Source organism: Spermophilus citellus, assembly GCF_964194105.1.
Source record: "Spermophilus citellus genome assembly, chromosome: 2".
Classification (NCBI taxonomy): domain Eukaryota; kingdom Metazoa; phylum Chordata; class Mammalia; order Rodentia; family Sciuridae; genus Spermophilus; species Spermophilus citellus.
In genome coordinates this window covers 129,480,807-129,496,628 of record NC_138183.1, presented here as the reverse complement: position 1 = coordinate 129,496,628, position 15,822 = coordinate 129,480,807, and the positions used below count along the sequence as shown (strand labels likewise).

At 33.0% G+C, this 15,822-nt stretch overlaps 1 protein-coding gene across 4 annotated transcripts in view; it reads right to left on the bottom strand.

Moving 5' to 3' along the window:
• ARHGAP32 (Rho GTPase activating protein 32) overlaps positions 1-15,822 on the bottom strand; it is a 283,976-nt gene that overhangs the window by 82,667 nt on the left and 185,487 nt on the right. For all 4 annotated transcript variants that reach the window (XM_081280998.1, XM_081281001.1, XM_081280999.1 and 1 more), the window contains 3 exons: positions 5,491-5,628; positions 3,083-3,175; positions 1,721-1,843 (listed from right to left, as the gene is read on the bottom strand). In XM_081280998.1, the coding sequence (XP_081137124.1) occupies positions 1,721-1,843; positions 3,083-3,175; positions 5,491-5,628 (354 nt within the window). The remainder of the gene's footprint in view (positions 1-1,720; positions 1,844-3,082; positions 3,176-5,490; positions 5,629-15,822) is intronic.

Sequence of the window (15,822 nt, the reverse complement as noted above, 5' to 3'; positions counted from 1 at the left end):
GGAGCCAAAGAAGTCCCCCAATGAGCAGCTCCATGGTCGGAAAGGGCAGGGAAACAGCTCAATGAGCATCACCGCAGAGGAGCCAATCAGCTAGATGTTGCTGGGGCGCTGTGAGCCAATCATCAGCCGGCAGCTGGAAGTTTGCTGGCAGCTGGAAGTTTGCTGGGGCCCCTTTGGCTGTGGCTCTCAACAAGTTATGCTTTAAAATACTGACTCCTATGTATATTGGGTTGGACTATACCATGGTGCAAAAGTGATATGCACTCGGTAGAAACTGTGCTTCAAATTTTGAATTTTGATTGTTTCCCAGGCTAGTAATATGTATAATACTCTTCTGTGATACTGCGTAACATGGAGCCACATCTCCAATCAGTCATGTTACAAGGGCAGACAACTGAAAAACTACAATGCCCTTGTTGCTAAGCCAGGATGTTCAGTAGGTTAGGCATGTTTGATATATTTTTAACTTAACAGTATTTTCAACTTAAAATGGGTTCAGTGGGGTATAACCCCATGCTAAGTTGTAGAACTTGTATACTTTGTAACCACTGTCACGGGAAGCAATGAGATTCACTTACAGAAGTTTCAAATACTCATATTTAAAACAATAATACCATTAATGTTACCATTATGATACCATGTGCAAGCCATTATACTGATATATCTTATTTAATCATATAGGAAAGGCCCAAGATGGATTGTTCTTAGTAAGTACAAAATGTGATGACAATTCAACTCCTTTCAACAACACTCCACTATATAGTCCAACACTCCACTATAGACCTAACTTTCTTCATTGTAAAAAGCAAGCTAGTGAGTTTACATGAATATTTTAATAATTTTAATTATAATAATTAAGTAATATATTTCATAGAAGTTATATTCCTCCATCAAAACAAGTGCTATTATCTATGAAAAACAAAATTTAATACTTAAGAGCACTATAACTAATATACACATTTTTAGGAACCTACATATTTACTCTGACTTCTCAAGTCATGACTAAGCCATCTTCATAGTCATATTTGCTAAGAGATATGATATCTTTGAAGACCTGCATTTCTTTCTGTACAGAACCTAAGAGTGTAGTTTGAAAACCATTCAGAAGCTAGACAGTAAAAACTGATACTCTTCTATCTTAAATTGAATAACTGTTAGCATTTGTCTTTTACCACCTGAGACATAGTTTTAGAGGAAGAAATGTAATTTCCTTCTCCTTTTGCATCTGATCAAGAAATATTCATTCACCCTCCATCTGGTCCTTTAACTCAATCTTTAAACAAACATTTTTAAAAGGTATTACTGAGTATCACCGTTTTTATGCACTAAAAGCACAAAGAAAGATATTGCTATCAGGAGGTCTACTGAAACAAACAGGAGGAAAACTATGATTAAATGTAATAACTGATATGTCATAGATAAGCCATGAAAGCTTTTCTGAATGACATTCATTCCAGCTTTTGGGGGTGTTATCTGCATGTAGTAAGGTGAGGGATACCAAGGATGGCTTTCTAGAAGAAATGAGAGATGCTGAAGCTGAGTGTTAAAGGATGGACATGATCATTTAAACAAAAATAGAAAAGTTTCCAGGCCAAAAGATAAAGGACTTCAGAAATACCTGGTGCTTTAAATTTGCTAAAATTAAGTAAATGATTAAAACACTTAAGCATGAGGCTAGAAAGGTAACAGGGACTAAAGAACAAAATGCGTAATTATTTACCTCTAATGTCAATTCATCTGGAGCCCGAGCAGTGTACCTCTTGATAACATGGGCAGCACCAACAGCAGGAGTGTTGATGGATGATTCCTCATGAACTAGAAGATGATTTCCCTTATTATCAATCTGTAATGAAGCACACATACTATGAGACGGTTAAAGACATGGAACCTGCACAAGTTTCTTTGACTACTTATAAAATATAATTCAATTTAATTTAGACAGATAATGATTCAAAGTCTTTTAAAAAACACAAATACCACTTATTAGATAGTTAATGTATGATAGTCATTGTGCTATGGCATTTAACATACATCATTTCAACACTATTTCAAGGCTAAAGTTGGAAGAGGTTAAACAAAGAAAAAGTAATTCAATCTTTCATAAGATAGGAAAACATAAATTACAAAAACACATAGTATGTAATGGAAAAGTCAAGGTCAAGAGTACAATTGCTTTCAACAGTTCACTATGCTTTCTACTTTCCTTCTTGTCTTCCCAATTTCCATTGAGAGTAGAAAATACATAACTATATGCAAATTAAGCACAAATATCTAACATATTTACAGGATAATGTTTCTTTTTTTATTTTTTCAAAAAATAAATGACAGCGGAATGTATTACAATTCTTACTACACATATACAGCATAATTCTTCCTCTCTCTGGTCTTTTTATAAATATTTATTTTTTAGTTGTAGTTGGATACAATACCTTTATTTTATTTATTTTTATGTGGTGATGAGGTTCGAACCCAGGGCCTCACATGTGCTAGGCAAGTGCTCTACTGCTGAGCCACAACCCCAGCCCCTACAGGATAATGTTTCACTCAATATACTCTTAAATCAGATCCTTTAAAATAGCTATTACTTGTTTGTAAATAAGTGAAAAACATTTTCAGTTATTAGTTGGGCAAGGTAGTGCTCCTCTGTAACCACAGCAACTTGAGAAGCTAAGGCAGAATAGCAAGCTCAAAGCCAGCCTCAGTAACTTAACAAGATTTTGTCTCAAAAAAAAATTAAATGGGTTAGGAATGCAGCTCAATGGTAAAAGCACCCCCAGTTTCAATTCCCTTTACCACAAAATTCAATTATTAAGTAAACTAAAACATATATAGTTTGCTCAATGTGAACATTAATACTCTGAATACCAAAAAAGTATGAAGATTCATAAAATATATTAAAACTCATTTCACAAATTATCAAAGGAGACTTGAGATGAAAAACATTTTATGTATCACATATCCATCCTCCCAGATGAGAACTCCACTTCTTTTGATTATTGATACTCAACTATCAAATTAATATTAAATTTCTTAAGTAAATAACTTTAAAATAAATTTTCATAAGAAGTGAATTAGGTAATACCTCCATCCAAGTAAGGGCAGGCCCACAGTTGATCTTGTTACCAGCAATAGCTGAAAGGCGTGACAGGTAAGCCATGAGCATCTGAGTGACTGACTGCAAAGAAAAAGTTCAGTATAACTCACAGGAAAGATACTGTACTCTCTAGCAGAGAAACTCTGAAGTGAACTGTTTATTGGTGGGGTAGAGGTGTGTTTACAGATCTTGAAGCATTTTAATGGTTACAGAGGATTTCACAGAGGACTGCCACTGAAACTATGGGCACTGACATAATGATTCAGACCCAGGGCTTTAACTTTTTACCCCTTATTATCAATGGTTATGTCATTCTACAACATTAGAAGTTATTTACTGCTCTATTTTTGTATTGAAAATGTAAAAAAAAAAATGTTTATTACAGATCCATATTTGATTATTCTGCCTAGCTTTCCCCTGATTTCCAGAAACCCTATTCTCCAAGACTCTCTATAATCTTCCATGCCTGTGCCAGGTAGGAGCAGCCATGTTCATGAATGATCCTACCCCATGGAATAGCACATTGTCCATGAAATTTTAAGAGTCTGAGAAAAATGAAGAAATAAGCAGAGATGGGAAATGAATACGGAGACTTCTAGGTTTTCTATAGTAAGAAGCAATCTTTGTGATTTTAAGACATCCCTAAGCCTCTAATGCAGGATCAGTCCCTCCATGACTGATGATGGCTCTTCTTTGCCCTATCTACTTAAACTGCCTTGGAATTAATTTTAAATTTAAAAGTACTTCCTCTTAGGATTTATAACTGCAGCTCAAAAGTCTAATGCTTGTTCTTTTGAGGAAAAAAAAAATTCTGCTTCTTGTTCTATGGATAGTTACAGGATTTTTCTCTATGTTTTGACATCCTAAAATTTCACTACAGTGCTTCTTGGTGTGTGAGTCCTTTTGCTCATTATATGGTAGCACTCATGGGCCCTCTGAATCTGAAAATATTGTTTTCTTTATTTATGGGGAAGTTTTTATATTAATTTTTATTTTATTTTTATTTCTTCCTATCTGATTTGTTCTCCTATAATCCCTATTAATAGGAACTGCTCTGGATCCATTCTCCACAATTTTCAACTATACTCTCAAAACTTTTTAATTTTTTGTCCCTTTCAGGACAATATTCTTTTTTTAAAAGTTAAATGTTAGTTATATTTTTGTTTAGTACAGATACAAATAATTTACAGCTAATAGAATAGATAAGCAAGAGGTAAAGCTTATAGCCCTTTTTGATATTGTTTTTTAAAACTAATCCAGCCATCTTAACCTAATATTCTTTTAATAATAATACTTCATAAAGTGCCTATTGTTTGTAAATAACTTATTTCTCAAGCACTATTGTTTTTCATGTTAACAATCAGTTAGATAAAATATTTCCTTTTATTTAGAATTTTGCATTTGGAAAGTTGTACTTGAACATCCCTAACTCCATACTCCAAATCAACAGTACCTCTTTATGTTCTATTCCCTAAACAGCTTTCTATTCAAACAAATCCAATGCTTTATACACATTGTTACCACCTTAAAATTCCCTTGTCAGGACCATATTCTTATAAATGACTTGACTTGACCTCAAGCTCACTAACTCTCTCTTTAGATATTTTCATTTTATATGTACTTCAGTTATTCAGATTGGTTATTATTAAAATTAAAAGATCATATGTTCTTTCCCAAAGTTTCTGATTATCTAATTTTACAAAAATCTGTCCTTATTCATGGATATTATAACTCACTTCCCTTCAGAGGACAGCAATCATACATTCAAAGGCCTTCTGATGTACATTCTTCTCAGTTATATTCTGTTCACTCAGTACTTGCATATAAAACTTCTAATTTACCTACCTTCTAGAATCATCCTATATGGGTTTTAGGCTATATTTTCTGTTCCCATAAATCTTATTCCACCTACTTTCAAAGACTCCTCCCAATTTTTGACTCCCAAAAGAATTTTTTGTTGACTAATGCTATAAAGAATTTCTTTTAAATTCAAAAAAAAAACTTTTTTTTTTTTTGCTAGAAATATTTAGCAGGAATGGAAACGTGCACACACAACCTGCCATTATAAACTAATCAAACAGCACTGTTTGAATGTAGATTTTCTGTTTACTAGGAAGTAAACATTTTTAATTTTTCATGTTCTCATGTGCTATTTGAAGAATGATTGCTAACATATAATGCCTGTTTACATATTATCATTATGAGGACTTTCTCCCTTATAAAATTATACACTGAACCAGTTTTAACTATAAACATCCTACTAATGTTTCTGTTATGAAATAGAAATGATATGTAATCCCAGGAATGACTAAGTGCTCAACATAAACTTTTATTTAGTATACAGACAAAAGTTTCTACTAATTCATATATAATATGTAGTGATCACTTCTGCTTACCTCTGGACTGTCCTTAAGACTGTCAGAACGGGGAAGCTCTGAGAGCTGGGAGAATCTTCGGTCATAAATACAGAGATGAAGATGTTTATCAAGTACCCGAAAATCTTCATAACTTCTTTTAACAATCCAGCTTTTGCCCTATGCGTAGGGAAGAAACACTCCTATGATCCATCTTTATCTGTAAATGCTTTGGTATCAGGCCTTATTTTATAATGGTAGTTTATTCTTGAGACTTTATACTTTCTTTTTTTTTTCCTTTTTTTAAAATTTCTTACCTATATGACAATAGTGGAATGCATTACAATCATAATTATCCATTCACAACACCATTTTTCATAACTCTGTCTATAAAGTATGTCCACTCAAAATTATGCCATTATACATGAGCTCTCAAGACTTTATACTTTCTAATAAGAAGTTTCTATTAACTCGATAGTAAATAGTTAAACTCCAAAACACTCTAGTGAATTATATTATACTGAAAGGTCAATAATGGAAAATAAGATAGAATTTTCCATTAACCCTCTTCCTACTACTGGTCAAAGTCCACAGACTCTGTTTGAGAATAACTGTTAGGTAGTGAAATAGTGCATGACTTTAAACCTATGGGGGAAAAAAGCATAAAATAACTCTGGGTCAGAGAATACTTCCTAAAATTAAAGAAAAATAAAATCAGTTGATTGACTAGTTATTACAAACATTTTCTATTACTGAGACTGGAAATATACTCAAAATCAAAACTATAAAACTATACTTCTGGTAAGGTATTAATTCCAGATTATATAGGATTATCAAGCAACTTAATAGCAAAAGAATAATAACCTGATTTTAAAATGGGCAACAGACTAAACAAAAATTTCTCAAAAGAAGATATACAACTGTCCAACAGGTTTATAAAGAAATGGTCAATATCACTAATCATCAGGGAAATATAAGTGAAAAGTATAAAAAGATACATCAATTCAATTAGAATGTCTATTACTAAAAAGACAGAAGACAACAAGTTCTGGTAAAGATGTGGAGAAAAGGGGACACCTGTATACTGTTAGTGGAAATATAAAACTATGGAGGTTCATCAAAAAATTAAAATAGATTTACTATATGGTTTGACATTCCCATAGCCTATCGGGTATATATCCTATGTATTTTATATACATATCAAAATGTCAAAGAAACACTTGCACTCCCATGTTCCGTTGTAGTACTATGCACAATAGTCACATTATGGAAGCAATTTAAGTGTCCATCCATGGATGAATAGATTTTAAAAATGTGATATATATATAAATATATATACACACACACATATACATACACACACACAATTAAATATTAATTCAGCCCCACAAGAGAAGAAAATTCTGTCATTTGCAACAGTAAGTATGAACTTGAAGAACATTATGCTGAGAGAAATAAGCCAGGCCAAAAGAAAAAAAATCACACCTTATGTTCTCACTTATATGTGGAATCTCAAACAATGAAACTCAGAGAAACAGAGAATAGAACGGTGACTACCAGAGACTGGTGGGAGAGGGGTTTTAGAAAGAATGGAGAGATATTTGAAAACAAGATGAAGTTGTAGCTATACAGGAGGAATAAATGCTAAGTATTTAGGGTGAAATAAACAAAAAACTCAGAATGGAATCATTTAATTAAAAAGGTTGGTTTTGTTTCCTTGGGACAGTCCTCCTATACAGATATTTAAAACAAATTTTTAAAAGGTTTTAAAATACATTGTTTTATGCTTTGTATTTATTTGACCAGTCAACTTTTAGCTCATTTTGGCTTTGTCTTACCAAGTATCTCATGAAAATGTGAAGCAGCATGAAAATAATATTGATTCAGTTACGTTTCAGAAATGATCATGTTTGTCAGATTGCAAAAGCATGTTGTATTTCTGGTTTCTGATCTGGCATAAAAGAAACTTAAAAGTCACCATTCCAAATAAAAGCTGAAAAAACTGAAAACCAACAAATCTTAGATGCATCACAGGGCAAACTGCTGTCCCTCAAATTGGGGAAAGACAGGTGAATACAGAGAATCATAACCATTATAACTGGAGTAGAAATCCACCAGCATAAAAATCTATGGATAGACTTTTACCAGAGATGGAGTAGGAGAACTTAAACTGTAATTGATAAGTTTCTGGAGGTTCAGGGATGACAAGACTGAGTTAAAACTCCATGAAGTCCAGTCTCGGGGAGGAATCATATACCTTGGTGAATCTTACCTTCAGAAGCTCTACCAGGTCCTCACAATGAATATCAGAAAAATCTCCTCAGTTTCCAGCAAGGGGAGGGGAAAAGGAACTCTTGGAAGATGCCAGAGTATTTACATTCTTTTCAACAAGGCCTGCCCTCAGAAGAAACTGTCCGTCTGTAGCCTGATCTGTTGGGGTTTTATCAGTGCCTAAATTACTTGAGGGAAAGGTGAATCCCCACTCCATCTGAAAACCAACAGTAGGGGAACCCTGAACTCCATCCAGCTCACTCTAGTAATACTGACCACTTGCTGGGAAGGGAACTGATCAGCACATGACCACAGTTCATGAGCACAGGCTCACTAAAAGAATGAGACCTAACCACAAGACTATAGAATGCTTCTCTTCCCCTCAATACCTTACCACCAGGACACTAAAGGTTTCCTTACTGCAATTCCGTTCATCTAGTATGTCCACCTTTCAACAAAGAAGTACAAAGTAAATGAAAAGGCGAAAAAAGGTTCCAAGAGAATGAACAAGTATCAACAAGACTCAGATATGGCAGAAAAGTTGTAATTACCAGACCAGGAATTTAAAAGAACTATGATTAATATGCTAGGGGCTTTAAAAGGAAAAAGTAGACAAAAACGCACAAACAGATTACTAATATAAGCAGAAAATGGGAAATTCTAGCAAAGAATCAAAAAGAAATGCTAGAGATAAAAAATACTGTAACAGAAATGAAGAACATCTCTGATACACTTGTAACATCTTTGAGACTGGACACAGGTGAGGAAAGAATTTCTGTGCTTGAAGATATCCAAAACTAAGAAGTAAAAGGGAAAAAGACTGGGGAAAAGAAACAGATTACCCAGAGATGGTGGAGAAACTACAAAAGGTGTAAAAGTTTCCTCACAGGAAAATCAGACACAGAAGAAGTACAGAAAGGAGCAAAAGTAATATTTGAAGCAATCATGACTAAGTATTTCTCCCAACTAATGTAGACACCAAATCACAGACCCTGGAAACTCAGAGAATACAAAGCAATCAAATGTCAACCTAGGCATATCAAATTCAAACTTGAGAAAATCCAAGATAAAGAAAACATCCTGAAAGAAGTCAGAGGAAAAATCTACCTTAGCTAGAGGAGCAAAGACAGGACTAACATCCAGCTTATCCTCAGAAACCATGGAAACAAAAAATAGTGTGGCATAAAATAATTAAAAGAGTTGAGAGAAAAACCCCACCAACTTAGAATTCTGTATCCTATCAAATTATCCTTCAAAACTGGAGAAAAGACTTCATCAAACAAAAATTCGAAAAAAGTTGCAGACAGTATACATGCCTTGCAAGAAATGCTAGAAGTTCTTCAGATGGAAGAAAATTATATAAGTAAGAAATCTGTGTTACATTAAAAAAAAGATACTGGAGAAGGAATAAGTAGAAGTAAAATAAACTTTGGTTTTATTTATTCTTAATTGAGCTAACAGATAAGAATCTGTTCAAAATAATAAAAGTAATGTATTTATTCATGTATATATGTATATAAGCTTATGTATACATGTTTTATAAAAGTGAAATAATGACAGTGATGATAGAATGGATGGGGGAGAGGGATTAGGACTGTACTAAGTGAAGTACTTGTACAGCCTGTAAAGCAGAATACAATTATTTGAAAGAAAAACCGAATTAGTTGTAAGTGTATATTGAAAAATCCACAGCAACAACTAAGGGAAGTTTTTAAAATATATAATTGATAATGCTAAGTAAGGAGAAGGAGAAGAAATGGAGTCATATAAATTGCTCAAGTTTTTATAAACATGAAACTGAAGTAGATCTAAGTGTTCTCACCACACACACACACACACACAAAAAAAAAAAAAACCCAAGGTGAGGTGATGTATATGTTAACTACCCTGATTGTGATAATGATTTCAGAATGCATATGCACATCAAAACATGTTCTATGTCTTAAATATATACAATTTTTTATTTGCCCATCATATCACAGAAAAGATGGGGAATAGAGAAGAAAAAAGCATACAACAAGGGCAACAAATAGAAAACAATAATAAATATGGTAGATATTAATGCAGCTATATCAATAACCACTTTAAATATCAATGGTCTAGCACATCAATTAAAATACTGAGATTGTTCGATTGGATCAAAAACAAGATAAAAACCACTTTATCCACAAGAAGCTCACTTTAAATATAAGACACAGTCCAATGCAGTGGGACACAACTATAATCCCAGCTACTTGGCAGGCTGAAGCAGAAGAATGCAAGTTTAAGGCAAGTCTTGGCAACTTAGAGAGAACCTGTCTCAAAATAAAAAGAGAAGGGGCTGAGGTTGTGGCTCAGTGGTAGAAGGCTCACATAGCATATGTGAGGCACTGGGTTCAGTACTCAACATCACATAGAAATAAATAAAATAAAGATAGTGTGTCCATCTACAACTTAAAAAATATTTTAAAAAATAAATAAAATGAGTAGAGGATATAGCTCAGTAGTAGATCATGCCTAGATTTGATCCCCAGTACTGCAATCAATCCATCAATCACACAAATAGACTGAAAGAAAGAAATGGATAAAGGTATACCATGCTAACACTAATTTTAAAAAACAAGAGTAGCTGTATATATCTCAGACAGAGCAGTCTTCAGAGCAGAAATGTTATGAGGAATAAAGAAAGGTGATAATGATAAAGGATCAACATTGTAAGAAAAACTTAACAATTCTTATTGTGTATGTGCCTAAAAGCAGAGCATAAAAATACTATGAGGCCAAACTTAATAGAATTGCAAGGGGAAATAGATAATTCCACTATCATAGCTGAAGACTTTACCAATACTATGTCAGAAATGGATAGATCTACCAAGAAGAAACTCTGCAAGTGCGTAGTTGACTCAATAGCACCATAAATCAACAGGACATACTTGACATCTGTGGAAACAGCAGCAGATTATACATGCACCTCAGATTCACCTGGAATATTCATGAAGACAGACCACATTCTAGGGCATAAACAGACTATGACAAACTTAAAAGAATTGAGATATATATTGTCCACTGTCAGATCACATGGGACTAAACTAAAAATCAGTAACAGGAGGATAGTTGGAAAATTCCAAAATACTTACAAATTAAATAACACTTCTGAATAAAACATGAGAAAAGAAGAAATCTCCAGAGAAACTACTAAATATTTTGAACTAAATGAACACAAAAATATAGCCAAATTATCCAAATTTGTGTGATGCAGTGAAAGTAGATAAATGTATAACACTGAATGCATATATTAGAGAAGAAGAAACATCTAAAATAAACCATTTCAGTTTCACATGAGGAAACTAGAAAAAGAAAAGCAAATTAAATCCAAAGTAAGCTGAAGGGGAAAAAGTGTAAAAATTAGAGCAGAAATCAGTAAAACTGAAAATAAAAAATCAATAGAGAAAATTAACAAAACCAAAAGCTGATTCTTCGAAAATATTGATTTGACACAGTTAACTAAAAAGGGAGGAGATGAAAAATAGCAGAAATGAGAGAGGGACATCACTACAGATCACATTAAAAAGGAAACAATATTATGAACAACTCTATACCTGGAAATTTGATGACGTAGAAGAAATGGACCAATTCTTTGAAAGACACAAACATGCCAAAACTCATACAAGAAGAAATAAGATAATCTAAATAGGCCTATTTCTATTTAATAAACTGAATCAACATTTAACAGATTTCCAAAACAGAAAGCAACAAACCCTGATGGATTCACTAGCAAATTCTACTAAATATCTAAAGAAGAAATTATAGCAATTATCTACAATCTCTTTCAGAAGTAAGCAGAGGAAATACTTCCTAACTCATTGTGCAAGGCCAACATTACCCTTATTACTAAATCAGACAGATAAAAATGCAGAGAACTCTTAAAACTCAACAGTAAGAAAAAGAACTCAATTAAAAAAAAATAGGCAAGAGATCTGGACACCTTACCAAAGAAAATCTACAGATGGCAAATAAATAAACATACAAAAATTGCTCTACATTCTATTACATTAGGGAATTGCATATTAAAACAACAAGATACTTATTAGAATGACCAAAATACAAAACACTGACAATAACAGATACTGGTAAGGATGTGGAGCTGCAGGAATCCTCATTCATCGATGGTAGAAACGCAAGATGGTACAGCTAATTTGAAGAGCATTTGGCAGCTTTGTAGAAACTGAACATACTCTTACCATGCAAACCTGCAATTGGAATCCTTGATATTTACCAAAATGAATTGGAAACTTATGTTAGTACAAAATCCTGCATGCAGTTAACGCAAATTTATTCATAATTGCCAAAACCTGGAAGCAACTAAGATGCCCTTCAGTAGGTAAATGGATAAATAAATTTTAGTATATCCAGACAATGGCCCATTGTCAGATATACTGCAATATATAATATAATTGGAAATGAGCACTCAAGCCACAAAAAGACAATGGAGGAATCTTAAATACCATTACTTAATAAAGGAAACCTATATGAAAAGGCTACATATCATATGACTTCAACTATGTGGAGGCTATAACAATGGGTACATGTCATTATATATTTGTCCAAACCCATGGAACAGACAACTCAAAGAGTGAATGAACCCTAAGGTAAGCTATGAATTCTGGGTGATAATGATGTGTCAGTGTAGGTTCAAACACTGTTGTGTGGGATGTTAACTCTTAAGTGTGTCAGGCCATGGAATTCATGGGAACTCTCTGTACCTTCTGCTCAATTTTATTGTGAATATAAAACTGCTCTAACAATATATATTAACTTTTTTAAAAAATAAAGCATCCTTTCTTTCACCCAAGCAGTCTTACTCAAAGAATAAACTTAAATAACTAATCATGTGAATGCCTCCAGAGCTCCAAAAATAAATGCTGGGGATTAGATTTCAAATGTATTTCCTCATATAACCATGAATGGACTTCTTTCAATTTCTTAAAAATATTTTTGTGCCAGTAAAAAGTCTGTTCTTATACATATTTTCATTTATAAAGTTAAAATCTTAACATATTACTTGAAAATTACTTAAAATGATTAAATTTACTGAGTAAAACTCTAAAAATAAACACCTTGTGCTTTAAACACCTAACTTTATTTTTTAGCACTTAACTTTAAATTTCAAATGTAAAAAATATATGCTTAGGTATCCAATTTCTAAACAGCTCAAATAAAGTAAATAATCAGAGTGTTTTAAATGATTAATAACTTTGAAAAGGAACAAAACTCTTTAATATATGCACTTGCCTCAATCTTATTTGTTATAAATTTTTAATATTAATTATTATACCAAGTACTATATCCAAGGGTAGCAAAAATAATTTTTTAACTTGTTCTTTTTAGATATATATAATGGCAGAGTATATTTTGACATATTATATACATGGAGTATAACATTCCATTCTTGTGTTTGTACATGATGTGGAGTTTCACTGGTGGTATATTCATACATAAACATAGGAAAGTTATGTTCAGTTCATTCTGTTTTTCCTATTCCCATTCCCTCTCCTTTCCCTTTATTCCCTTTTGTCTAATCCAATGACCTTCTATTCTTCTTCCACCCCACACACCCCAACTTATTGTGTTTTAGTATTCGCAATATCAGAGAGAACATGGGCCTTTGATTTTTGAGGGACTGGCTTATTTCACTTAGCAAAAATCATAGGCAAAAATCATTCTTGACAAGGCTGAGGAATAAAGGTGAGAGAAAAGGAACCACTTGTTGTGCTTTCTGAGAACAGTCTTTGTCCTTGTCCTGGGAAATTTTTTTGTCTTGGGGAAATTACCTGAAAAATAACGAATGCTCTGTTATCTCCTTAAATGTATAAAGTTCAGTGAAAAAAGAGAAAAAGAGAACTGATTCAAATCCTAACCTCATCTAATCTTAAATTCAGAACCTTATGCGAATTATTAAACATCTGTGAGCAATAGTTTACCCATCTTTGAAATGGGAGTAACATCTATATTTCACAGAAGCTTTATAAAGTTTAAATAAAAATGCTGGCAATCTGCCTATGTATTATGCTCATACACAGAGGCTGTTAACAAGTTTCCCTGCTCCTGACATAACAGTATTCTCTAAATGGACTCAGTAGAGAAGGAAAGATTTAATACCAAGGAATGCATTTCTGATGGTGGAATTTCAAGCATGGGAACATTGGAGTATGGGAGATATTTTGAGATAAGGAAGCACTCCCTTGAAACCAACTGTTTTCTCCATCTACCATGACATAAAGGAACCTTGAGATTACAGTAAATACTTACTAAATAATCTACAGAAAAAAATAAACTCTTAAATATTGATGAATTCTGGTTAAAATATAAAGGTAGTAAACACATGAACTTGAATAAGAAAAATTAATGTCAATTAATCTAAAGCTGATAATGAAATGATAAAGTATTATTTTATTAAACAACAATTACTCATATAACAAAAAACTACACTCAGAGAAAGAAGAGATCAAAACAGGATTTTCATCAGGGCATGTGTTTGAATAAATAGGTTTAAATTTGTCACTTTAAAATTAACACTTAAAAGCTCGTGTTTACTTATTTTTGAAAGATAAAAAAGGCAGAAACCTCTCTCATGACATATTCTTGAATTTCCTAGGATTTTTAATAATTTCACTACTTTCAAACTAAACACATTATTTCTTGTGAAGTACAGGATATGCAAAGAAAATAGCATGATTTTCAGAAAAGTAAACGGAATGAAAAGGACTCCTACCCAAAACACCATCAAGACACAAACTCGATCGTGTTTCTTCATCCACAGAAGTTTATTTGTTTGACACAGCAGATACAGTAGAATGAAAAGATTAAAGAGGAAATAGCTGAGGCTATTTTATGATGCCCATATTAGTGAAGACAACTTATTCTAAATAATGATTAGTAGAAGAGGGAAGGAGTTGATCAAACAGGTCATTAATCATCTGTTCTTTAAGACATCTGACAGCAATTTATCCATGGTTAATATTCAGCTGAGACACACCTATACAGCTAAATTAGACTTGTGTAACTAGTATCTGTTCTAATGCTTTGGATTTGTGCTATACCAGTTGTTAAATATTTTTGTATTTCTAAGACTGTAGTCTCTTGGCCTGGAATTATATCCAGTTGGCTTGAACTAGCTCCTTCAGAGACTCTAGAATGTAAGGCTCCACTGAAAGGTGTAGGGGGAGGGGAGATCCTGTCTGCTGAAGTCATGCAAAGAAACTAGACTTGTCAGTTATATGCATTTCTTAAGACTTCATTAACATTTGAGATATACTTAAAGATTTTAGAGTAGCCAAACCAAGTACAAATCATGTTATTAGAAAATGGTGGAAGAGTGTTCAAATCCTGGAAAAAACCTTCTCTTTAATTTCATGACCTTGTGGAAGGTATTAACATTTGTTATCTTTATTTCATCTTCTGTAAAATGGAAACCAGACTATCTGCCTCACAGAGCTGTTTTAAGAATTAAAGGGAAGTGCTGCATGTGTGTGTGCCAGATATGCAGATGATAAAAAAGTGCCTACTGAATTTGGGTCCATTCAGTGTGAAAGACAGTCTTTACATTGCTGGGTTCACAATTTAGAAAGAAGAAAAAATTTAAAGGGCAGACAAAAAGATATAATGAAAGGTTCAAAAATAAGGTCTACTGAAAGTAGAATCACTTATCCTCCAGAAGGGAAAAAGATCTTAAGACATTTAATATGTCGTCATCTAAGCTAACAGAACAAGAAAAGAGGAGGTTAAGATGAAGGAACAAGAAGTGTGGTTATATAAAAAGAATGTTAACTGTACATTATTAAAAATTAGAAGTTAGCAGAGATAAAATATGTAAATAAATAGCTTCTAGAACAGATAGATAACATCAGTGTTAATGGCCATCTTAATTGGAGACTGAGCGAGTTTTCAAATCTATTCTAGACTGAAAATTCCATTGAGAGACAGAAAAAAACTGGCAGGCAGGAAAATGAAGTCTTTAGAAGCTCCCACTGCTAATATGCCATATTAGCAGCTTAGGATAGCTACTACAGGACTTTAGACCTCATTTTCCCCATTTGCAAAATTAAGGGGTTTGCTTGTGAGTCT